A 26,569-nucleotide genomic window follows, 5' to 3' on the forward strand; every position below is an offset into this window, starting at 1 on the left:
TTTGTTTCAGTCTGACTTTATTGACAACTAAAGACTCCAACAGAGCCAATGAGGGGCTGTAGCAATGGGCTCGCCTGGATCTCTGTCCAGCATTGCCATAGGCGAGTTGGCTTTCGGGCGGCTCCTTGCCGCGGTCCAGGCCTCTGCTGCCCTCCGCAAGTGAGCCCGACAACTCAGTGGGAGTCCTAGGTGACAATACGCCTTTGCTTAAAGTCAACATCTCCGGGTCTTACGGCTGCCCGTTTTCTCCGGTGTCGTCGACAACGGGGAGGCTGTCATAGGAAGGGAATTCCAAATGGACAGGGAGAGGAATCTCAACCTCATGGGGCTTGGGGGACGAGAGGCTCCGGAACTGCGGGACGAAGCCGGACCGCTCGCCGCTGCCCGGACATTCGACCACCGAGCACGTGACGCAGTCGTCCAAGTTGCAAGGCTTCTCTTGCCAAAACTCGGAGGCCTTGAGGTCCAGCGTGATGTTCATGGCCCACACGACAAAGTGCCGGATCCGGGCCTGCTTGTGTAAGTCACACATGCAGACCCATGGCTGCCAGGGGTTCCAGTGGAAGTTGGCTGCCTCTGTGGAGGGCAAGATGAGGACAACTGAGAACATAAGAATAAATGAAGCCAACCTAGATGGCTTTCTTTCATTCATTCATTCAGCCAGAAAAAAACCATCTCTAAAACATATAGGCATACAGTGGTACCTTGGGTTAAGAACTTAATTCATTCTGGAGGTCTGTTCTTAACCTGAAACTGTTCTTAACCTGAGGTACCACTTTAGCTAATGGGGCCTCCTGCTGCTGCTTCGCTGCTGGAGCACGATTTCTGTTCTCATCCTGAAGCAAAGTTCTTAACCTGAGGTAATATTTCTGAGTTAGCGGAGTCTGTAACCTGAAGTGTATGTAACCTGAAGCGTATCTAACCTGAGGTACCAGTGTATTTTAAAAAAACAACCCCAGAAGCTTTTCTTTTAGGAATTATAGGGACAGAACTACCTAAATTGTATAGAAATTTATTTATGTATGCTACTACAGCAGCAAAGTGGGAAGAAGCAGAAATCCCAGCAAAGGAAGAATGGATACAAAAACTTATGGAATATGCAGAAATGGCGAAACTAACCCGAAGAATAAGAAATCAAGATAACAAACTTTTTATAAAAGAATGGAAATGGTTTATTGAATATTTACAGATAAGAACATTGGCAGGGTTATTGTAATAACCTGCCGTTTCATAAGAGTATATATTTAAAGGAGAAAATTAAATGAATTTGGATATGAAGAAGATATTAAAAATAAATTTAAGGAACCACAGAAAGAGTAAGAAGGAAATCAAGCTGATGTTAAAATGTTTGTAAAATTTATGAAATGTATAAGTCGGGAAAGTGTAATTTTTTTTCTTTAAAAAGAAAAAAGATGTACTGAAACTGATCACAAGCTCTGCCCTTCCCTCTCTTGCCTCTTTCTGTGGATCCCTTCCCAAGCAGACGAAGACTGTGTCTGGACCTGTCTGGCCAGTTGTTCAGCCATGTGAAGGACTCTTCTAGATGGGGGGGGGGTGTCACGAGGGGGAGGCGAGCCAGCAGGACCGAGACTGCCCTGCCGCTGGGTAGCAAGGGAACCTCTGACTCCCCTCTGTCTGAGTCTGCGCTCACACTGTGACTCTCAGCCTCAAACTCTGTCCTGGAAGACCCTCCTTCTCCTGCCCCCCCCCCCCCGCTTCTAGCACCTTCTAGCTCATCCCTTCCCCAGACTGCTCTTCCGTGTCCCACCACCAGGAACTGGGATCTAAGTTGCTGTCTTCTGTGCCCTCCTTGGGGGGCTCTTGGGCAGGGCGCTCCCACCACTCTTCCTCATCCAGCCAGTCCCTGACAACTGGACAGATTCATGGAAGACAAGACTACTGTCAGGGGGGTTTGGTCTGGGTGTCCATCGGTATGCAGATGACACCCAGCTCTACCTCTCTTTTAAAACAGAACCAGTGAAGGCGGTGAAGGTCCTGTGTGAGTGTCTGGAGGCGGTTGGAGGATGGATGGCGGCTAACAGATTGAGGTTGTATCCTGACAAGAAAGAAGTACTGTTTTTGGGTGACAGGAGGCAAGCAGGTGTGGAGGATTCCCTGGTCCTGAATGGGGTAACTGTGCCCCTGAAGGACCAGGTGAGCAGCCTGGGAGTCATTTTGGACTCTCAGCTGTCCATGGAGGTGCAGGTCAATTCTGTGTCCAAGGCAGCTGCCCACCAGCTCCATCTGGTACGCAGGCTGAGACCCTACCTGTCGGCAGACTCTCTTTCCAGAGTGGTGCATGCTCTAGTTATCTCCTGCGTGGACTACTGAAATGCGCTCTATGTGGGGTACCTTTGAAGGGGACCCAGAAACTACAACTAATCCAGAATGCGGCAGCTAAACTGGTGACTGGGAGCGGCCGCCGAGACCATATAACACCAGTTCTGAAAGACCTACATTGGCTCCCAGTACGTGTCCGAGCACAATTCAAAGTATTGGTGCTGACCTTTAAAGCCCTAAACAGCCTCGGCCCAGTATACCTGAAGGAGCGTCTCTACCCCCATCATTCTGCACGGACACTGAGGCCCAGCACCGACGGCCTTCTGGCTGTTCCCTCCCTGCAAGAAGCAAAGCTACAGGGAACCAGGCAGAGGGCCTTCTCGGTAGTGGCACCTGCCCTGTGGAACGCCCTCCCACCAGATGTCAAAGAGAAAAACAACTACCAGATTTTTAGAAGACATCTGAAAGCAGCCCTGTTTAGGGAAGCTTTTAATGTTTAATAGGTTATTGTATTTCAATATTCCGTTGGAAGCTGCCCAGTATGGCTGGAGAAACCCAGTTAGAGGTCGGGGTATAAATAATAAATTATTATTAATTATTATTATTATTACTGATGGCTATGAGCCACGATGGCTATGCTCAGCCTCGACGTGTTTCTGACTCCCTGAGTAGCCAGAAACTACAGTAAAGGATGGGCTCTGGGGCTCAAATCTTGCTTATGGGTTTCCCATAGGCACCTGGATGTTGACTGTGAGAGCAGAATACTAGACTAGATGGGCCACTGGCAGACTCTTCTTAATTCTCTTATGTCAGTGGTCCATCTATTCCTGCCTCCTGTTCTCACAGTGGTAGGACTAAAACAGGCCTTTGGCCTGATCCCGCAGGGATCTCCCAATGTTCTTGAGAAGACCCAAAAGTTGAGACTGCAGCCTAAGAGATCTTTACCGCTTCCCAGCCGTAAACTTGCGCTACTGACAAAACCCAGAAGCCACAGCTCAGAACTCAGCAAAAGCAGCATCGCCAGCCTCTGGACGGACCCAGCTCTGTAGCTCGGATGCTCGCTCCAAATTGGTCCATCCGCAGAGCATGTAGATGGGAGGTTGCGTACCTGCCGCCGTGGCAACAGGGAAGGAGCCAATCAGCACACAAAGAATGTCCGTAGCATCCTTTGGAGTGTGTTCCTGTGCTCAGGGAAGAGGGATAGCTCCCACATTTTGGCTAGGTTCAAATTTTGGTTGCCCATATTTATTTATTTCTTAAAATGTATACACTGCTCAACTGTAAAAAGCAGTTTAGAGAAAGGGATAGCTTATTCCAGAGATAGCCTCCATCTTCAGCACAGACCCCACCCCATTCCAAAACAAACTTTCATGGCAGGACTAGCTAATTTGGTTTACTTTGGATTCCCATCCGCTCCAGCCAGCAAGGGATGATGGGAGCCTTAGGCTAGCAGGTTGTCCACCCCGGCAGTAGGGTGCCCAGAGTCCCTGGCCAGGTTTGCTGCTCCTCAGTCTCAGCTCACCACCTGTAAAATGGGCGTCATTCTTTCCACTGCTGTTCTATGGGGAAATTATTGGCATTGCTTCATTCTTGCCTTGCTTATACTAGGTGGTGCTCAACTAAGTTTTACTCTATTGAAATAAATGGACACGACTAAGTTAGGTGCTTTCATTTCAAAAGGCGTACTCTGAGTAAAACCTAGTTGAATACCACTCACATTTTATGAACCAGCATTTCTGCATTTAACATATAGTCAAGGCAGTCCCCCTCCCCCAACATCCAGTCCCCCACCCCCTAAGGATCTTAAGAGTGGAGTTAAAAGTATGCTGTTAAGTTTTTGGCTCATCAGGTATGGCAATGTTTGAGTTTCATGGTTTGTTTGCATTGACGTACTTGTTAACCTTTTTACAAACTGCTTAGGGACACTTTTAAGCAGTCTATAAACATACAAAAGGGACGCAGGTGGTGCTGTGGGTTGAACCACAAAGCCTAGGACTTGCCAATCAGAAGGTTGGCGGTTCGAATCCCCGTGATGGGGTGAGCTCCCGTTGCTCGGTCCCTTTTCCTGCCAACCTAGCAGTTCGAAAGCACGTCAAAGTGCAAGTAGATAAATAGGTACTGCTCCGGTGGGAAGGTAAACGGCTTTTCCGTGCACTGCTCTGGTTCGCCAGAAGCGGCTTAGTCATGCTGGCCACATGACCCGGAAGCTGTATGCTGGCTCCCTTGGCCAATAAAGCGAGATGAGTGCCAGAACCCCAGAGTCAGCCATGGCTGGACCTAATGGTCAGGGGTCCCTTTACCTTTACCTTAAACATACAAAATCAATTATTAAAAGCAGCCTGCAACTGTTTGACAACAAAGTCTTCTGGAGGCAAGTGCTGTGTCTATTATCTGCCTTTTAGTAGATTTTTAAAAATATTGTTTTAATTCCATTAGGGTTACTTTTTAACAATTGCCTTTTATGTGTTTTTAGCTTTTTGCATTTTATCTATGTCCTTTTAAGTTCTGCAAATCACCTTGGGGGAAAGGCAATATGATGGTGATGGTGATGTTGATGTTGATGATAATAATAATAATAATAATAATAATAAAGTCAAAACTATATTTATTTACTTTAAAAAAAAAACAAGACAATTAAGAGACACACAAAGAGACACATCTTTTACTTCACCAAATTAGTGTTTCTCTAAATGTCCTTAACTTTTACCATCCTTGTTTTTTTAAAAAACAACAACACAACACTTTTTAATCTCTTGATTTCAAACCGTGCTTTTATCATTTCAGGAGTTGTGAAAGGGCACGTGGACCAGAGATAACAAGGAAGGCAAACCAGTCCTGCAATTTCTCAAACGTCGCAAAGCGTCTGGGCGCCGTCCTGATGAAAAAGGCTAGCAGGCAACCTCACAAAGGAGGAGGCCCTGATCCGTAAACACACGCAGTTCCTCCTCATTCCCCATCGAGGACCAAAAGTGGGAAGTTCGAATTGGCGAGCTCTTTTAATTAGACGTGGCTTTGCGGCATGGCGGCTTGTGACGCTTCCACCGCCAGGAGAGGTTGCAGAGTTCAAATTCCGCCACGCGGGAGAGGCCCAGGAGTTCGTCGGTCCTGTTTCCTCCTGACACTCTGGAGGCAGAGATCTGGAAGCCAGATTTTTTGTGTGTAAGGGTTAAAAAAAGAAGGGGTGCAGCAATCTCGTATAGGCCTGCACTATCTTAAGAATCTTTGGTGGGTCTGCTGCCAAGTTGCGGTCTTCGAGGCTCCTAAAGTCAAGACTCTAGTCCTCAAGATTCCAAATGATCTAAACAGAAATACATAGAAAGTTGCCTTATACCGAGTCAGACATTGGGGCCCATCTAGCTCAGGATTGCCTGCACTGACTGGCAGATACTCTCTCCAGGGTTTCAGACAGGAAATCTCTCCCAAACTTAGATGGACCTGAATCCAGGATCTTCCGCATACCAAGGTGTTCTGAGCTAAGGCCCTTCCCTGATCTTGCACAGAGACCCAGTTTTGATTTATTAGCGAAGCAAGAAATCTTAAACCAGATCACCGGTTCTGTTCCAACCAATCGCAGGAATACAGGGAGCCAAATTTTATTGACTTTTTCGATCCAGCTAGCTCAGCAGTTTTCTTTTTTGACAAGCCTCCTCAGCAGAGATTATTTAAAATGCCAATTGACATTTGTACTGGATTTGAAATTGTTTTCATCTTTGCAACGGCTTATGATTGATGTGTGTGTGTGTTTTCTCAATATATTGTAAAATTGCATTGAGATGCTTCATAAAGGGACCCCTGACCATTAGGTCCAGTTGTGACCGACTCTGGGGTTGCGGCGCTCATCTCACTTTACTGGCCGAGGGAGCCGGCGTACAGCTTCCGGGTCATGTGGCCAGCATGACTAAACCGCTTCTGGCGAACCAGAGCAGCGCACGGAAACGCCGTTTACCTTCCCGCCAGAGCGGTACCTATTTATCTGCTTGTACTTTGAGGTTCTTTCGAACTGCTAGGTTGGAAGGAGCAGGGACTGAGCAACGGAAGCTCACCCCGTCGCGGGGATTCGAACCGCCAACCTTCTGATTGGCAAGTCCTAGGCTCTGTGGTTTAACCCACAGCACCACCCGCGTCCCTGATGATGGAATAGGACATCCCTATTTTCATCGGAGGAGTGTTGGAGGGTATGTCCGACACTGGCTCTCATTATCATCCTAAAAAAAAGGTAAAGGGACCCCTGACCATTAGGTCCAGTCGTGACCCACTCTGGGGTTGCGGCGCTCATCTCACTTTACTGGCCGAGGGAGCCGGCGTACAGGTTCCGGGTCATGTTGCCAGCATGACTATGCCGCTTCTTAGGAAGCGATTAAAAAATAAATAACATCTGTGCTGACTTGGAAATGGCTCTCGAGGGTTGTTCCCCACCACCACCTGGAGAAGCCTGGAATTGAACCTGCGACCTTTCGCATGCAAAACAGGGGCTTTACCACCAAGTCACAACCCTTTCCAGCAGACCAAATCTTCCTACGTTTGCATATGAAGAAAAAAAACCCAGTTGTTTTGAAGCAAAAAAACCACGCAGCTTTTTGAACATGCATCCACCTTAAGTACAAGAGTCCCCTCCTACAGGGTAATACTGTAGTTTTAAGAGTACTTTAAAAACCCCAACTTTAATTACCGTATTGGCCCAAATAGAAGCCTCACCTGAATATAAGCCGCACCTTTAAAATTCGGGGGGGGGGGAGGGGAAAAAAATACCCGAATATTAGCCACTCCCTTAAAATTCTGCAGGCACTCACACCCATTCTGTTTTACTGTATGTCTGTTTCAGATATCGTAAAAGCCAATTTTTGTAAGGTCGCAAATTTAAGCCGCACTTTTCACGGTTGGATTTTGGGGGGGAAAGGTGCAGCTTATATTCAAGCCACTATGGTATTTTCTTTTTAATGGAATGTAATAGATAAATATAACCAACACCAGTAATAAAAGGGGCATCTAGGACCAAACAGAACAGGATGAATTTCCCTATCAAAATAAACAATAACAGTTCAGAATTACAAGGTCCTAAGTATTACCATAAGGGCCGCGGGTGGTGCTGTGGGTTAAACCACAGAGTTTGGACTTGCCAATCAGAAGGTCGGCGGTTCAAATCCCTGCGATGGGGTGAGCTCCCGTTGCTCAGTCCCTGCTCCTGCCAACCTAGCAGTTCGAAAGCACGTCAAAGTGCAAGTAGATAAATGGGCGGGAAGGTAAACGGTGTTGCCGTGCGCTGCTCTGGTTTGCCACAAGTGGCTTAGTCATGCTGGCCACATGACCTGGAAGCTGTACGCCGGCTCCTTCGGCCTATAGAACGAGATGAGTGCCGCAACCCCAGAGTCGGCCACGATTGTACCTAATGGTCAGGGGTCCCTTTACCTTTACCTAAGTAATACCATTGGGCTCCCATTGTCTCTGTAGCGTATTGCTCTGGTACATTTTATAGACATAGAGTAAGCTGTCCTGACAGGCTTAGCTATGTCCACTTCCCCTCACCTTGTGAGGAACTAGGCAAGAAAGACTATTGTTCCTCCACAGTCTACCTGAGAAGCTCAGTCTGTGAAGGTTGCTCCACCTCAGACCGCATGGCTATCACAAGCCACCCTTGAGTTCCTTTGCCAATCATCTAGAAACCTTTACCACTTTGTTACTAAGCCTAGTTTTACTGCCTTTCTGAAGCAGATGAATCTGACCTTCGGATAGTTTGGAAGTAAACCATTTTTTAAATTCACTAACTTGTGGTCTTTTCCTGTGCTGGGGAACAGGGAAACTTTGGAAAGAAACTTTTGACGGGGACATTTTAAAGGTCTAACAGCTTTAGTTTGTAGCTTTAAATCTCTGCTATGGTTCCCTCACCAAAGAGTACTCGCCCCAAACTTGGGTCTTTCCATTCAGGAATTCTCCTTTCTCTACAATATTTTTCTGAACCAAGGTTTTCATTCAGACAAGCTGGCATGTAGAACGCTGATGTAAGTTTTAACCCGTTTCTTGTTTATTTCCGATTTTATTTCTTGGATTGTTTTTAAAGAGCTGCTTTTACCGATAATATTATTATTGTTCTGTTCTCCGTGTAAACTGCTGTGAGGTTTCGTTTTGCTTTTAACAACCAAGTGGTATGTAAATCTTATGAAATAAAATGAATAATCAAGAATCACAGTCATTGCAACTCAATGGAAAACAGCCCAAAAACTTATGCAGGATACATGGTACCCTCACTATGGAATACAGCTATAATGGAGAAAATCATGCATAATTTGAGATTTTGACAAAAACTGGGACCTCCATACACAAGCCTGGCAATTCTGGAACTAGATAAACTGACAGCAGTGATCGCCTCTTACTGGAACCCTGTAATTTTAACTCAGATGCAACTCTGCTCATTTTACGTGCCTCTTCTTACAGTTTTGTTCTTCACCTTTTAATTTTCTAAGCATTCTGTCTGTTTTATGCACATTACAAAATTAAATTTAAAAACCCTTCAAGAAAAATATCAAGAATCAGGACGGGAAAAAGCTGGAACTCAGAACCAAGAAACTGAACTCGAGAATCCCGCAGTCCGTGTCTGTGGTAACACAGACTGAATTCTGCTGTAAGGTATGAAGCCCTAAATATTTTAGCACACTGCTGTTTAGCGTCCTTACCCGATTCGTACGGCCAGGCGGTGCATCCCCGAGGGATGAGTGAAGGTCGAGGCTGCTCAGAGTGGGGCTGAAAGCTTGAACAGGGTTCTCCCAACCGGCCAAACAGTGCTGGGGGGGGGGTCATACAGAAGGGGAAAGTGTCTCATGTCAGGTATTAACTGCAGCCCCAAAGGCTTGGGCTGTTTGAATGAATGAATGAATCTTTCTTTGCATCAGCCATCGGCCATAGCAATAAAACAACAATATGATATACAAAGAATAGAAATAAAAAGTCAATTACAGTGGTACCTCGGGTTACAGGCACTTCAGGTTACATACGCTTCAGGTTACAGACTCCGCTAAGCCAGAAGTATTACCTTGGGTTAAGAACTTTGCTTCAGGATGAGAACAGAAATCGTGCAGTGGCAGCACAGCGGCAGCAGGAGGCCCCATTAGCTAAAGTGGTGCTTCAGGTTAAGAACAGTTTCAGGTCAAGAACAGACCTCCGGAACGAATTAAGTACTTAACCTGAGGTACCACTGTATATAAAGGGACGCAGGTGGCACTGTGGGTTAAACCACAGAGCCTAAGGCTTGCCGATCAGAAGGTCGGCGGTTCAAATCCCTGTGACGGGGTGAGCTCCCATTGCTCGGTCCCTGCTCCTGCCAACCTGGTGGTTCAAAAGCACATCAAAGTTGGCCAGACTGAACCTAATGGTCAGGGGTCCCTTTACCTTTACCACTGTATATAAAATACATTTTGAGGTTTTGAATCAATAGTCAAATAGTGGATCTTATTCCGATTGCCTCAGCTAAAAACCTTTGTTGTCACCTGCTCATTCTGATCTGCCAAGAGAAAGGACACTGTGGCAGTGGTTGGGTGACCCGGAATGGACAATAATAGAGGGGTGATAATCTCATTCCTCAAGTCTTTATAAAGAGTGCAAGCCAGAAGGGCATGCGCCACCAATTCAGTACTGCCATCTCCACAGGGACATAAGTGTTTTTTGTGTGGAATCTGTTGGAATCGTCCCTCAAGTACAGCCGAGGGCAATACATTCAATCTTGTAAAGCGCATTGCAGTAGTCCAAGTGGGAGATAACTAGAGCATGCACCACTCTTAACTACGTTCTTCGCTCTGCCAGGGAAAGGGAGAAGGGAGGAGACGCCAGCGATGGGAAAGGTGTGTCCCCCCGCTCCCGGTGCCCGGTCACACGGCAAGAACCGGGCTTCCCCATACAACAGCAGCAAGAATACTCATAGCAAAGTATTGGAAGACACAAGATCTACCCATCTTGGAAGAGTGGCAGATGAAGGTGATAGACTATATGGGACTGGCTGAAATGACTGACAGAATCCGAGACCAGGGGAAAGAGACGGCGGAAGAAGATTGGAAGAAATTTAAAATTTATCTTAAGAAATATTGTAAAGTTAATGAATGTTAAAATGTTGTGGTTATATAAAGTAAGGAATTACAGCTGTTAAAGATTAAGTAAAAGAAAAGAAAAGGGAAAAATCGGATAAAATTAAGGGGAAGGATTTGCTGAAATAATTTTGGGAATTGGAATGCAGAAAGGGGAGGTATGGGGAAGTCGATGAAGTAAGTTTAAGGAAAAAAAGGCGTTGAAATTAAACGTGTTTGTTTGTTATTATATGTATATCTTTGTATTGTGTGTATTGTATGTGTTTTTAAAATTTGTGAAAACTTAATAAATATTTTTATATATAAAAAAAGAACCGGGCTTCCCCAAACCAGAAACTCACCGAGGGCAACGCCAGGTTGTCTTCAGGCTCGTAGCTTTTCCTGCGGTGGATCTTGCGCTTGTAGGCAGGGAGCAAAGTGGATCTTGGGATGCTGACCCTGCGGGAAAAATAAAGATGTAGGAAGAGTGCTGCTGGATTAGGCCAAAGGGGGCCCAATGGGACCGGATGCCTCAATGGAAAACCTGCAAGGAGGACCAGGGAACAAGAGCCTTCTCCCTTCCTGCGGTTTCCAGCAACTGGGATTCAGAAGCATGGCTGGCTGCCTCTGGCAGTGAAGGTCAAACATAGAAAGCATCCCAAACAGAAGAAGAAGAAGAAGATTTGATATCCCGCCTTTCACTCCCTTTAAGGAGTCTCAAAGCGGCTAACCTTCTCCTTTCCCTTCCTCTCCCACAACAAACATAATAACCACAAACGTGACATGAGCCAACAGTGTGACGCAGCAGCTAAAAAAGCCAATGCAATCCTGGGCCTCATCAATAGGAGTATAGCATCTAGATCAAGGGAAGTAATAGTGCCACTGTATTCTGCTCTGGTCAGACCTCACCTGGAGTACTGTGTCCAGTTCTGGGCACCACAATTCAAGAAGGACACTGACAAACTGGAACGTGTCCAGAGGAGGGCAACCAAAATGGTCAAAGGCCTGGAAACGATGCCTTATGAGGAACGGCTAAGGGAGCTGGGCATGTTTAGCCTGGAGAAGAGGAGGTTAAGGGGTGATATGATAGCCATGTTCAAATATATAAAAGGATGTCATATAGAGGAGGGAGAAAGGTTGTTTTCTGCTGCTCCAGAGAAGCGGACAAGGAGCAATGGATCCAAAGTACAAGAAAGAAGATTCCACCTAAACGTTAGGAAGAACTTCCTGACAGTAAGAGCTGTTCGACAGTGGAATTTGCTGCCAAGGAGTGTGGTGGAGTCTCCTTCTTTGGAGGTCTTTAAGCAGAGGCTTGACAACCATATGTCAGGAGTGCTCTGATGGTGTTTCCTGCTTGGCAGGGGGTTGGACTCGATGGCCCTTGTGGTCTCTTCCAACTCTATGATTCTATGAAACACTCTGTGAGGTGAGTGGGGCTGAGAGACTTCAAAGAAGTGTGACTAGCCCAAGGTCACCCAGCAGCTGCATGTGGAGGAGCAGAGACGCGAACCTGGTTCCCCAGATTACGCGTCCACTGCTCTTAACCACTACACCACACAGGACCAGAAGAGCCAGGAAGCTCTGTGAGAATGCATACCAGCCCTGAGCAGAAAGGCCTCTGAGATTAGTTCGCCTTCAGAAGATAAAAGACTCTCCAGAAGGGTGATGTGACTCACTATTTACTTGGGATCCGCCATTATAGGATAGACCGAGTTGCAGAGATAAATAGTCATGGGGGAGGCGAGCTCTTAATTTGTTATTATATCTGTACTTCAAGTCCGATTTGGCAAACCTCCCCTGGAAAGACTAATGTTTGATGCAACCTGTCTGAGAAAATTAATGAGCGAACGCCTAGATTTTATTTCACCAGAACTGAGAGAAGATGGCGTCTGCCACCAGAGAAGGACTTTTGGATGGATTCGGCATAAACACCAGCGTGTGAGGATATACTGCAAATAATAGATTTACCAGCTAAAGGAGAGTCATACAAATTTCACACAGAAGCAGATTATTGCTTACTTCAACTCGCCTGTGGAAACAACTCAGAGGCCATGAAAGAAGGAAGGATAACAACAGGAAGATTAAAAGAAGGAACTATTGGAAACTCAAGGCAATAGAAACAAGATGATTGGACCCCACTGAACTTAAAGCATGGGAAGCCCCAACAAAAATTTATAATTTGGCAAAATATTTGGACTATATGATCTGTATCTGTATAATTTGGAATATTTAATGTGATCTGATTGGATTGTTAAAATGGAAAATAAAATTGTGTGTGTGTATATATATATGAGATTAGTTCACCCTCAGCAAAGGTGAGGTAACTCCTTTTGGGGGAAAAACCTACAATGAAGTGAGACCCTAGAGCAGCCTTTCTCAACCTGTGGGTCCCCAGATGTTGTTGAACTACTACTCCCATCACCCTTAGCTAGCAAGGCCAGAGCTCAGGGATGATGGGAGTTGTAGTCCAACAACATCTGGGGACCCACTGCTCTATGGAGTGAACAGGAGCACTGAGCAGTTCAGAACTGCAGAGGGGAACCCACAATAATGCGATTGCCTGTGGCGACTGGAGAAATCGCTCCAGGCGACCAGGTGGGGGAAATGGCCAGAGGCTGAAGAAGAGCTGTTTCTTCCACTCCCCACCCCTATTTCAGGTTCTCAAGTGACTATGCAGTGATTTGAATAAGGTACGTATTAAAAGGCTGGTCATATTTCGGACATTACAGTGGACCCTCCGGATATGAACTCAATTCATCCTTAGGGTCCGTACAGTGGTACCTCGGGTTACAGATGCTTCCGGTTACAAACGCTTCAGGTTACAGACTCCGCTAACCCAGAAATAGTACCTCGGGTTAAGAACTTTGCTTCAGGATGAGAACAGAAATCATGCAGCGCCGGCACAGTGGCAGCGGGAGACCCCATTAGCTAAAGTGGTGCTTCAGGTTAAGAACAGTTTCAGGTTAAGAACAGACCTCCGGAATGAATTAAGTACTTAACCCGAGGTACCACTGTATTAAAAGCCTGGTCATATTTCTGACATTACAGTGGACCCTCCGGATACAAACTCAATTCGTCCTGAGGGTCCATAATTACCCCGAATAATCTGTATCCAGAGGCACCACTTCTGCGCACACGTGCGGCGAGATAGAGGGCTTCTGCGCACGTGCAGAGCGCTCACGACGAAACCAGGAAGTATACACTTCTGGGTTTGCTGCGTTCGTAACTCGAAATTACATTACCCGAAGGTAACGTAACCCGAGATACCACTGTATTTGTAAAGCCGCTATCAGCGATGTCACCAGGATTCAATCCCTGCCATGTCTAGGCCGGGCTGGGAAAGATCTCCGTTTGAAACCCTGGAAAGTCACTGCTGTCGGACAATGTAGACAATACTGAGCTAGCTGGACCAAGGGTCTGAGCCAGCAAAAGCAAGTTTCCCAGGTAAGTCTTCACCATCGCTTACGGACTCACCTGACAAACGCAGGCTCCACCAGAGTCTCTGGAGGCCGGTGGGCTCTGGGGGTTTTGCAGATGGGGCAGGTAGACTCCAAATCCAGAGGCGTCGCAAAAAGGCGTTTATTCAACCGGTAACAGAAGACACCTGTGGAGCGAGAGCCGGGTAGAGGAAGGGATATGCGGACTACGTGGGGCTACCTTTGAAGGTGACCTGGAAACTGCAATTAATCCAGAATACGGCAGCTAGACTGGTAACTGGGAGCGGCCGCCGGGACCACATAACACCGGTCTTGAGAGATCTGCATTGGCTCCCAGTGCGTTTCCAAGCACAATTCAAAGTGTTGGCGCTGACCTTTAAAGCCCTAAACGGCCTCGGTCCAGTATACCTGAAGGAGCGTCTCCACCTCCATCGTTCTGCCCGGACACTGAGGTCCAGCGCCAAGGGCCTTCTGGCGGTTCCCTCATTGCAAGAAGTGGGGTTACAGGGAACCAGACAGAGGGCCTTCTCGGTAGTGGCACCCACCCTGTGGAACACCCTCCCTTCAGATGTGAAGGAAATAAGTAGCTATCTTACCTTTAAAAGACATCTGAAGGCAGCCCTGTTTAGGGAAGTTTTTAATATTTGATGCTGTATTGTTTTTAACACTTGATTGGAAGCCACCCAGAGTGGCTGGGAGAACTCAGCCAGATGGACGGGGTATAAATAATAAATTATTATTATTATTACTACTACTGCTACTACTACTACTACTACTATTATTATTATTATTCAAGTTCCTCAACAGGGCCAGTGGGGATTCTGCAGCTCCCCCACCCCAGTAAGCGTTCCAAGTTCCTAGTCCTTAGGATTGCTGAGGTTTAAAGCCAGAAGCCACGTGGCGTGATGAAACCACACAGGCCAAGGAGATGCTGAGGAACCAAGCCGGATGAGGAATGGTTGAAGCATCTGGGGTATGTTTAGTGTGGAACACAGGAAACTGAGAGGAGATAAAATAGGCGCCTTCAAATATCTAAAGGGCCGTCACAAGCAAGCTTGTTTTCTGTTACTTCAGAGGGCTGGATCTGAACCAATGGATTAAAACTGCAATAAAAGAGATCCTGGCTAAACATTGGGAAAAACTTTCTGACAGTAAGAGCTGTTTGACAGTGAAATGGAATATTTCGGAGGGTAGTGGACTCTCCTTTGTTGGAGGTTCTTAAGCAGAGGTGAGCTGTGGTTCCCGCATGGTGGGGGCTGGGATGGATGACCTTTGGGGTCGTTTTCCTGCTCTACAATTCTATGAAGGTTCTAGGATTGGCTGGGCTGCTGAGATGGGAAGATGGAATCTGACCGTACACTGATGGGAACCCGGGTCCATGTCCGATTCTCGATTGTGAGCAGAGGAACCCAGACTGTCTGATCTGCGGAGAGAGGAACGTTAAAGACTCATTTTCGGTTGTTCCCTGAAAGTCAGTGGCTGAGCTGTCGTGTTGCATGTGCAAAACAACAATAAACCTCTGGTTATGTGAAGCATGTTCAATAAATAATAATAATAATAATAATAATAATAATAATAATAATAATAATAGTAGTAGTAGTAATAATAATAATAATAATAATAATAATATACAGTGGTGCCTCGCAAGACGAAATTAATTCGTTCCGCGAGTTTTTTCGTCTAGCGAATTTTTCGTCTTGCAAAGCACGGTGTCGGAAAAGTTTTGGAAAAGCTTCAAAAATCACCAAAAACCTCAAAAAAGGCTACCACACCGCGTTCTATGAGTTGCTCCTCGAAGTCAAGTCGCAACTGTATTAACGGTGTTAAGAAAAAGGAAAAAAACTTGCAAGACATTTTCGTCTTGCGAAGCAAGCCCATAGGGAAATTTGTCTTGCGAAGCAGCTCAAAAACCGCAAAACCCTTTCGTCTAGCGAGTTTTTCGTCTTGCGGGGCACCACTGTATTTATACCTCGCCAATCTGGCTGGGTTTCCCCAGCCACTCTGGGTGGCTTCCAACAAAACACTAAAATACAATAACCCATTAAACATTAAAAGCTTCCCTACACACACAAGACGTAACCGGCTATATGTTTGAAAAAATAATATATACTATTCATTGTATTGAATTGTAGATTTCAACAGAAGTAGCTCATAACCTTCTATTTGCCATAACCTTCTATTAAAAGAGGAGAGCGCAAAATATGGTTTGAAGCTCAACATCAAAGAAATGAAGATCATGGCCACTGGTCACATCACCTCCTGGCAAATAGAAGGGGAAGAAATGGAGGCAGTGAGAGATTTTACTTTCTTGGGCTCCATGATCACTGCAGATGGTGATAGCAGCCACGAAATTAAAAGAATTGATGCTTTTGAATTGTGGTGCTGGAGGAGACTCTTGAGAGTCCCATGGAGTGCAAGAAGATCAAACCCCTCCATTCTTAAGGAAATCAGCCCTGAGTGCTCACTGGAAGGACAGATCCTGAAGCTGAGGCTCCAATACTTTGGCCACCTCATGAGAAGAGAAGACTCCCTGGAAAAGACCCTGATGTTGGGAAAGATGGAGGGCACAAGGAGAAGGGGATGACGGAGGATGAGATGGGTGGACAGTGTTCTCAAAGGTACCAGCATGAGTTTGACCAAACTGCGGGAGGCAGTGGAAGACAGGAGTGCCTGGCGTGCTCTGGTCCATGGGGTCACGAAGAGTTGGACACGACTAAACAACAATAATAATGATAATATCATCATCCATGCCCCCCTTACCGCAGCTCCCGGTCGTAGATGCAAGCCTCCCGGTTCACCTTCCGGAATTCCTGCAGCTCGGAGAAGTACTGATCGGGTTTCTCAGAGAGGGAGGAGTCCATGTCAAGCAGCCCTGGAGGAGGGAAGAGGAAAAGCCAAAACCCACCAGGTCAGACTCAAGGCACAAATGTCGCCCTTTCAGGCTTCTCTCATTTGGTCCTCGGACCCCTCTGCAGGCCACACCCCTATCTGGTCCTACTTCATATACACCCCATATATTTTCATGTGGCTGGAATATGTCCGTGAACTCTCGTTTGCCCGGACAGAGAGGAGTGTGTGCGTGTTTAGAAACTGGCCTACCATACAAAGGTAAAATTTACATGTGTTGTTTTGGCCACTTTTCCTTCTGGCTCTGCCCACCACAGGCATGTGGCCCCCAGAAAGTTGCCTGGAAGGGAATGTGGCCCCTGGACTTGGAAAAAAACCCTTTCCCAGTCCTCATACATATAAAAATATAAATCTCTCTCCTTCTCCTGCCTTCCGCAAAAATGATCTTCAAGGCATCCACAGCAATTTCATACAATAATACAGTGGTACCTCTGTAGGTTAAACCACTGAGCCTAGGGCTTGCCGATCAGAAGGTTGGCGGTTCGAATCCCAGCAACGGAGTGAGCTCCCGTTGCTCGGTCCCTGCTCCTGCCAACCTAGCAATTGGAAAGCACGTCGAAGTACAAGTAGATAAATAGGTACCACTCCGGCGGGAAGGTAAACGGCGTTTTCGTGCGCTGCTCTGGTTCGCCAGAAGCGGCTTATTCATGCTGGCCACATGACCCGGAAGCTGTACGCCGGCTCCCTCAGCCTATAGAGTGAGATGAGCGCTGCAACCCCAGAGTCGGTCACGACTGGACCTAATGGTCAGGGTCCTTTACCTTTACCTCTGGTTATGTACTTAATTCGTTCCGGAGGTCCGTTCTTAACCTGAAATTGTTCTTAACCTGAAGCACCACTTTAGCTAATGGGGCCTCCCTTTGCTGCACCGCTGCAACCGCACAATTTCTGTTCTCATCCTGAAGCAAATTTCTTAACCCAAGGTACTATTTCTGGGTTAGCGGAGTCTGTAACCTGAAATGTATGTATCCCGAGGTACCACTGTACGTGGGTATAAACAAAATAATATCCTGAAAATTGCAGGTAGACTGCCTCTGACCAGGCGGGCTCCATTTAGCTCTCATAAGCCGCCGTCTCAATTTCTGGAAATCACCCCAGGGCTACTCTTTTTCTTTTTTCAAAAACTCAGTAAGGATGAATCAGGCTAGCTGCGCAATCTTTCATTTTATTTATTTTGCTTGGCTCCAAAATAGATTGAGCCGCCGTACCTGCGATCCAGTCGTACCCCAGGAAAGGGCGGACCGACCAGTCATCTGTGGGGATGGCGTATTCCTCAGGGTCACACATGAACGTCACATGCCCAGATTCCTTCTGCAACAGGGTTAGAAAATGCAGGCAGATGGTTCTTTTACTGAGCTGACTCAATGAGTTTTGCCATCGCAACTGCCACATGCACAAACCTTTCATTTGCCCATGTTTGGATAATAATAATAATAATAATAATAATAATAATAATAATAATAATTTATACCTCGCCTTCCCCAGCCAAGACAGGCTCAGGGCGGCTAACACCCGATATAAAAACAAATGGATTGAAATACAACTTAAAAACAAGATTAAAATACAACATTAAAACATTAAAATATAGCCTCATTTCAATGGAAACCCAAATCAAAAACTTTTGGGGGGATGAAAACGTCAAATCTTCACCAAGGCTAACTATCCAGACTGGTCCTACATGGGCCAGAAAAAAGCCAGGGAAGTCCCCAAATAGGAATTCCATCACAGGAGGACAAAGGAAAAAAGAAAGAGGGGGAGGGGATCAAGTTGATTCCAAGCCAAAGGCCAGGCGGAACAACTCTTTCTTACAGACCCTGCGGAAAGAAATCAGATCCTGCAGGGCCCTGGTCCATAGCTGTCAACTTTCAGATTTGAAAACAAGGGATCAGCAGCCTCACCTGTCCCGGGGACAGTCTACGGGATATCTAACAATCTGGGATAGCAGCGGGAAACGGCACCGGAATAAGGGAATTTCCCCCCAAAAAGGGAAGGTTGACAGCTATGCCCTAGTCTCATGAGACAGAGCGTTCCACCAGGCCGGAGCCAGTGTTGAAAAGGCCCTGGCTCTGGTTGAGGCTAATCTGACTTCCTTAGTGCCCGGGACCTCTAGGGAGTTGCTATTTATGGACCTTAAGGTCCTCCATGGGGCATATCGGGAGAGGCAGTCCCGTTGGTATGCTACCATGCAGTTAATAAAATATTTACAGCAAACAAAGCAAGTTTCCCAGTAATACAAAATGTTATCTTAAGTTCCGGCTATTGGCCTATCAAGCCTGGTACTGTCTGCACTGAGCAGCAGTGGCTTTCAAGGGTTAAAGGCAGGATACAATTCCCAGCCATTAGGGATTGAACCCGGGATATGTAGCGCACAAAACAGTTGCAGTGCAATTGAGACACCTGGGAAGGTGCCTCGCAGTGAGTTAGACCATTTCTCTTCCATTTGTATACGCTACTGTTCAATATTTGGTTTCCACATATGGTAGGACTACAACTCCCATCATCCCCTGCTGGCAAAGATGACTGTGGATGATGGGACTTGTAGTCCAACGACATCGAGGAACACAAGGATGAAGAATCCTGGCCTACACTGGCTGGCAGAGGCTCTCCAGCCCAACATGGAGATGGACCCTGAGACATTCTGCATGCAAAGCAGCTGCTCTTCCACTGAGCAATAATCTGAGCAATAATCTGCACCCTTATCCTCCAATGTTCTTTCACCTTCTCGCACTCCCACCAGACATGGATAAAAGTACCTAAGCCGACTATTTGATGAGAAGGGGAAAAGGTTGTTATCTTGGAATGTAAGAGATATTGGATTTTGGAGATGCGCCAAGACTTTGGTAGAGCGCCATCTTTAGCTGTACAGACAAAGAAATGGAACTCGGAAACCTGCTAGAGCTCTGGTGGGTTTTCAGTTAACTTTTTCCCCAGGCTGAAGCATTTATCTGTATATGATAATCATAACTGGGAAGCGGGGGGGGGGCGCTGTGGGTTAAACCACAGACCCTAGGACTTGCCGATCAGAAGGTCAGTGGTTCGAATCCCCACAATGGAGTGAGCTCCCGTTGCTCAGTCCCTGCTACTGCCAACCTAGCAGTTCGAAAGCACGTCAAAGTGCAAGTGCAAGTCCAGCGGGAAGGTAAACGGTGTTTCCGTGCACTGCTCTGGTTCACCAGAAGTGGCTTAGTCCTGGAAGCTGTACCCCGGCTCTCTTGGCCAATAAAGCGAGATGAACACCGCAACCCCAGAGTCGGCCATGACTGGACCTAATGGTCAGGGGTCCCTTTACCTTTACCTTTAATAATCATAATTGAGAGGAGAGAGAATGACTGGACCAACACAGAACTTTTTGGGAAGAAAAAATATGGATGAATAATTATTACACGCAGGATGAAGGGATATAGGTCTTCACTTGTGGATTAATAAATTACTAAATATGTTAATTCCAATGGAAGTCACAGAAATTGCAGCTGTGGAACAAGGGACTATGATTAAGACTGGAATACAACTGGAACAAATAAGACTTTGGAAGCGGGGGGGGGGGGATTACTGAACCTGTAATCCAGCAAGTGGGAGGTCACCCAAATTATATAATTGACTATTTGGTTAATTGTTATTTGATCTGGTATAATGAGTGTATATTTTGTATGGGACGCGGGTGGCGCTGTGGGTTAAGCCACAGAGCCTAGGACTTGCTGATCAGAAGGTCGGCGGTTCGAATCCCCGTGTGGGGTGAGTTCACGTTGCTCGGTTCCTGCTCCTGCCAACCTAGCAGTTCGAAAGCACGTCAAGTGCAAGTACATAAATAGGTACCGCTCTGGCAGGAAGATAAACGGCATTTCCGTGCGCTGCTCTGGTTCACCAGAAGCGGCTTAGTCATGCTGGCCACATGCTGTACGCCGACTCCCTCGGCCAATAAAGCGAGATGAGCACCGCAACCCCAGAGTCGGCCACAACTGGACCTAATGGTCAGGGGTCCCTTTACCCTTTAATGAGGTCTGTTTTGGATATTTTGTAATTGAAAACTAATAAAAATTATTGGGAAAAAGGAAAAAAAGTACCTTCCTTCCAGCAACCACCATCCTTGCTAATCTACGAGGGTTCAAACACCAGCACTGCAGCGATGCCATAACCGCCAGCTGCCGACCCTTTAAGTAAAGACTTGCGACACACCCACCTTCGATTTCTCTTTAGATTCCTTGGCTTGAGGCGTGAGCAGGATTGGTTTCGGGGCTGGCGACATCCGCACGGAAACTGTTGCCCTGCCTCTCCCCTCTTTGGCTCGCCCTGGGCCCGCCTCCACTCTGGCCTGCGGCCTGTCCATCTCCGGCAAGCCGTGCAAACATGGAGGGCGCCTTTTTGCCTCCGTGTGCCCCGCGGTTACTCTGGGCTTCATCGGTCCTTTTGGGTGTCCGCCACTGGCGGTTTTGAGAGTCGATCCGGCAGATGCTGCGGCCGATGGAATGTGGATCACCTCGGTCTGCCGGGTGGTGGGACACAAGCGCCCTTGGTGGCGGACCTCTCGCTCGTCCTGGGGCACGGCGGGTTTCGAGGGGGAGGCGAAGTTGCGCCGTGCCAGCCGGGGACTCACTTCCACGGACACAATCACCGCAGAATCACCTGCATCTTTGGGAAAACGTTCCCTGTTCTCTCTCTGGGAATATAATAATAATAATAATTTATTATTTATACCCCATCCATCTGGCTGGGTTTCCCCAGCCACTCTGAGCAGCTTCCAACAAAACACTAAAATACAATAACCTATTAAACATTAAAAGCTTCCCTAAACAGGGCTGTCTTCTTATATCTTCTAAAAGTTTGTAGTTGTTCTTCTCTTTGACATCTGGTGGGAGGGTGTTCCACAGGGCTGGTGCCACTATCAAGAAGGCCCTCAGAGCTGGACCTCAGTGTCCAGGCAGAATGATGGGGGTGGAGACGCTCCTTCAGGTATACTGGACCGAGGCCATTTAGGGCTTTAAAAGTCAGCACCAACACTTTGAATTGTGCTCGGAAATGTACCGGGAGCCAATGTAGGTCTTTCAGGACCGGTGTTACATGGTCTCGGCAGCCGCTCCCAGTCACCAGTCTAGCTGCCACATTCTGGATTAGTTGTAGTTTCCAGGTCCCCTTCAAAGGTAGCCCCACATAGAGAGCATTGCAGTAGTCCAAGCGGGAGATAACTAGAGCATGCACCACTCTGGCCAGACAGTCTGCGGGCAGGTAGGGTCTCAGCCTGCGTACCAGATGGAGTTAATAAACAGCTGCCCTGGACACAGATTTGACCTGCACCTCCATGGACAGCTGTGAGTCCAGAATGACTCCCGGCTGCACACCTGGTCCTTCAGGGGCACAGTTACCCCATTCAGGACCAGGGAATCCTCCACACCTGCCCGCCTCCTGTTCCCCCTAACAGTACTTCTGTCTTGTCAGGATTCAACCTCAATCTGTTAGCCGCCATCCATCCTCCAACCGCCTCCAGACACTCACACAGGATCTTCACTGGTTCCAATTTGAAAGAGAGGTAGAGCTGGGTATCATCTGCATTCAGATGAACAGCCAGCCCAAACCCCCTGATGATCTCTCCCTGCGACTGCATGTAGATGTTGAAAAGCAAGGGGGAGAGGACAGAACACAGGCATAGTTGATACCAATGCCATGCGCACACACACACACACAACATTTTATAAGAACTAAAGAGCCTAGGAAGGACACTTCTGGATCAGGCCAGGGGCCCATCTGCTGCAGCAACCTGCTCTCACAGATATTCTGCAAGCAGAATCCAAGCGCAAAGGGGTTCTCCCCTCTCACAGTTTCCAGCTCACAGGAGCAAATTGGTATAGGCTGAATTTTAGCAGCCGTTTTGCACCCTGAACGGCAGCCAATTTTCACCTCCGCATCTCTTTCCTCAGGACACTCCTGTCACATTTCTGGCCCTGAACAACTTTGGCGCAGGATACCTTAAGGACTGCTTTATGCCACGTATGGCCCCAGTTGAATGAATAAGATCAACTGGGGGAATCACTATTAGTAGTCTCTAGGGATGGGGCAGGGACGCGGTTGGCACTGTGGGTTAAACCACAGAGCCTAGGACTTGCTGATCAGAAGGTTGGCGGTTCGAATCCCCGCGACGGGGTGAGCTCCCGTTGCTCGGTCCCTGCTCCTGCCAACCTAGCAGTTCGAAAGCACATCAAAGTGCAAGTAGATAAATAGGTACCGCTCTGGTGGGAAGGTAAACGGCATTTCTGTGCGCTGCTCTGGTTCGCCAGAAGCGGCTTAGTCATGCTGGCCATATGACCCGGAAGCTGTACGCCGGCTCCCTCGGCCAATAAAGTGAGATGAGCGCCGCAACCCCAGAGTTTGTCACGACTGAACCTAATGGTCAGGAGTCCCTTTACCTTTAGGGATGGGGCAGAAATCTGATTCCTCCATAAGAGCATAAGGAATACTACTACTACTACTACTACTACTAATAATAATAATAATAATAATAACAATAATTTATTATTATACCCTATCCATTTGGCCGGGCCTCCCCAGCCACTCTAGGTGGCTCCCAACAGAATATTAAAAACAGAATAAAAAATTAAAAACTTCCCTAAACAGGGCTGCCTTCAGATGTTTTCTAAAAGTCAGGTAGTTGTTTATTTCTTTGACATCTGAAGGGAGGGTGTTCCACAGGGCGGGTGCCACCACCAAGAAGGCCCTCTGCCTGGTTCCCTGTAATCTCACTTTTCACAGGGAGGGAACCACCAGAAGGCCCCAGGCTGGACGATGGGGGTGGAGATGCTCCTTCAAGTATACTGGGCCGAGGCCATTTAGGGCTTTAAAGGCCTGCACCAAGTATTGTGGCTGGTGGTAGCGATCAATAACTTTCCCTTCCACAAATTTGTCTAATCCTCTTTTAAAGACACCCACATTGGTGGCAATCACTGTCTCCTATGGGATTATCTATGGGACGTGGGTGGCGCTGTGGGTAAAACCACAGTGCCTAGGACTTGCCGATCGTATGGTTGGCGGTTCGAATCCCCGCGGCGGGGTGAGCTCCCGTCTTTTGGTCCCAGCTCCTGCCCACCTAGCAGTTCGAAAGCACGTCAAAGTGCAAGTAGATAAATAGGTACCGCTTTATAGCGGGAAGGTAAACGGCGTTCCGTGTGCTGCGCTGGCTCGCCAGAGCAGCGATGTCACACTGGCCACGTGACCCGGAAGTGTCTCCAGACAGCACTGGCCCCCGGCCTCGTGAGTGAGATGAGCGCACAACCCTAGAGTCTGTCAAGACTGGCCTGTACGGGCAGGGGTACCTTTACCTTTTTATGGGATTATCTGTCCTGAATCTTCCAACGCTCTGATCTATTCGTTCATTCATTGAATTTATATAATACTCTTCATCCGAGGACATTCATGGGATGTCCACAAGTTCTCATGTTATGGGCCTCCAGACTCTCCAGATCCCAGCAGCCAGCTCTCAGTCCCACCCTTGGGGAGCTGTGACCCATGCATGTCTGGAGGGCCCCATGGATTGAGGAACACCTACATGCAAACACGAAACACGATCCAGCAGTCTCCCTACGCACCTCGCCCTTGCTGTCCGAGACCCGCACGCCTTGAGGAGTTGCTCTTTGCGATGGTGGCAACAGCTTGACTCGAACCCGCTCCCTGAACTCCTCTTGGTTCGTCCTCAGCCTCCGCAGGAGATCCTGGTTCAAGTTTCGCAGGCTCTCCAGGTCCATCTTCTCACCTCCTTGCTTTAAAAAGAGAACAACATTGCAGAGGGTTGGGACTAGATCATGGGTAGGCAAACTAAGGCCCGGGGGCCGGATCCAGCCCAATCACCTTCTAAATCCAGCCCATGGACAGCCCGGGAATCAGCGTGTTTTTACATGAGTAGAATGTGTCCTTTTATTAAAAATGCATCTCTGGGTTATTTGTGGGGCATAGGAATTCGTTCATTCCCCCCCCCAAAAAAAATATAGTCTGGCCCCCAACAAGGTCTGAGGGACAGTGAACCGGCCCTCTGCTGAAAAAGTCTGCAGACCCCTGGACTCAGCGGCGTAGCGTGGGTTGTCAGCACCCGGAGCAAGGCAAGTAATTTGCGCCCCCTAACCCCTAACCTGCCACTGCTGCCAGCTTCTTCTTGCTGCTGCCTGGTCTGGTCTGGTGTGGTTCTCTCCCGCGCTCAGCGCTGCGCTGGGCAGCCGCTGCACTGTCCCTCCCCCAGATAGTCCCTCGCTCTCTCTCCGCACCGCACGCCTGGCACCCACCCCCTCCACAGTGGGCGGTGACCCAGCGGCTCGGATCGGATTCGCACAGCCAGCACTGCAGTGAGAGAGAGAGAGTGAGCCAGGTAGGGGCAGAGAGCTGCGAGTGCGAGCGCCCCCCCCCCAGATGTTGCGCCCGGTGCGGCCGCCCCCCCTGCACCCCCCACGCTACGCCACTGCCTGGAGTAGATGGCACTCTGGGTTTCTGCCAACGCTACGGTCCTCTGATTCTATGAAAATATGGAGGCTTGAGAGCAAAGAAAGGAGATCGTTAGTTACGGCGTACATCCGAACCCAGGTCACACTCACAACCATGGATTTAAAGCACCATTTGTTATTTATTTGTTTGTTTCATAAAATGTACACATTGTTTTATTGTAAGGCGGTGGGGAATCAAATGGTTTTCAAACTATTAAGTGAATAAAAGATCCTACACAATAATTCTAAAAAATAAACTTCAACTGGACTATTTATTTCACTGCATTTATTTATTCTCAGCAGTTACTCCGCAGTGCGCAGAGTAAGACAAGGCACAAAAAGAGTAAGAAACAAGAAATAGTGCCCATGTAGAAAAGTGAACACAAAAAATGTGTGCATTACAAAAATTCTCAATTTTTTGTATTTTTTGTGGCTTTTATAAGGCTAATTACTTTTTTATAATTTTTATTAGTTTTCAATTACAATAATCCAATAATAGCCTCGTTATAACAATCCCAAATTATAATACGATTACCAATACCAATCATTCAGATGCAAAATTATATAATTTAGGTGGCTCCCCTGCATGCTGGAATTGACGGTTTGATGATTTACTTTATTTCTGCGTTCCAAAATCTTATTAATTTCAATTACTAACCATTACTTCTCAATATAGTTTTATTTACTTCTTCCAAGCCCCCACAGGAAAAAAACACCAACATATCTAGCCCTGTATATTTTCCCTTATTTCCTCCCAACCCCACTAAACTGGGTAACCCCCGCATATTGCGCTGCACAGACTTAACATATAGAATAAGAGAACAAGAACAACATACGTTTAGAGAAGATTGGAAAACGTTTACTGAATATATGGGGGGAAATTGTGTGCACTTGAAAACGCTGGCAGCGTTAAGATAAATTAAGATAAAATTAAGATAAATTTAACAATGTAATTAAGCTTTGATGGATGCAATAATGGAATACTGGATGTTTTTGTAAAATATGCAGCTATTTATGATATGCAAAATGAACCATGGAAAGAGAAAAAAGGAAGTCATTGATATTTTAAGGATGTTTAAACGTGTATTTTAAAGTGTAAAACAGAAAATTTAATTAAAATTTTATTTTTTAAAAAATAAAATAAACAGGGTAACCCCCCACCTCGCCCAATAAACCCCCCACCCGCGTCTTAAAGCGCCTTCGACTCCCCCCACCTCTATTTCCAACCGCCCACCCGCAGATCAAAGGGACGCGCCTCTTCACTCACGCATTCAACTCTCCCGTCGGTTTCCTACTATGTAGAAAAGCCAAGCTTCCGAGCGCCTCCTGATTGGCCGGTTCCGCCTTCCCAACCCAGCATGCATTGCACCAACCGCCTGTTACTTTCACTCTTAAAGGGGCGGCTCTCATTCATTTCTTCCCGCCTCCAATGCCGGCATATGGC

The 26,569-nt window shown here is 47.1% G+C and overlaps 1 protein-coding gene across 4 annotated transcripts; it reads right to left on the reverse strand.

Annotated features, from left to right (window-relative positions):
* Window positions 1–26,569, reverse strand: MIIP (migration and invasion inhibitory protein). Of its 4 annotated transcripts, none has more exons than XM_081203125.1 (10): window positions 26,393–26,567; window positions 24,244–24,414; window positions 20,850–21,326; window positions 17,881–17,983; window positions 16,526–16,637; window positions 15,124–15,188; window positions 13,803–13,932; window positions 10,691–10,787; window positions 8,949–9,056; window positions 1–576 (listed from the first exon to the last, which is right to left on the reverse strand). In XM_081203125.1, the coding sequence occupies exons 2-10, from the start codon at window positions 24,397–24,399 to the stop codon at window positions 478–480; spliced, it is 1,347 nt and encodes a 448-aa protein (XP_081059251.1). In that variant the 5' UTR covers window positions 24,400–24,414; window positions 26,393–26,567; the 3' UTR covers window positions 1–477. The 4 variants fall into 4 exon arrangements, with proteins under 4 accessions (XP_081059251.1, XP_081059253.1, XP_081059250.1 ...); XM_081203124.1 differs by lacking the exon at window positions 1–576 and adding an exon at window positions 5,034–5,417; XM_081203126.1 differs by lacking the exon at window positions 1–576 and adding an exon at window positions 5,274–5,578 and having other exon boundaries at window positions 26,393–26,566.

The sequence above is a fragment of the Podarcis bocagei genome, assembly GCF_964188305.1.
Source record: "Podarcis bocagei genome assembly, chromosome: 7".
Lineage (NCBI taxonomy): Eukaryota > Metazoa > Chordata > Lepidosauria > Squamata > Lacertidae > Podarcis > Podarcis bocagei.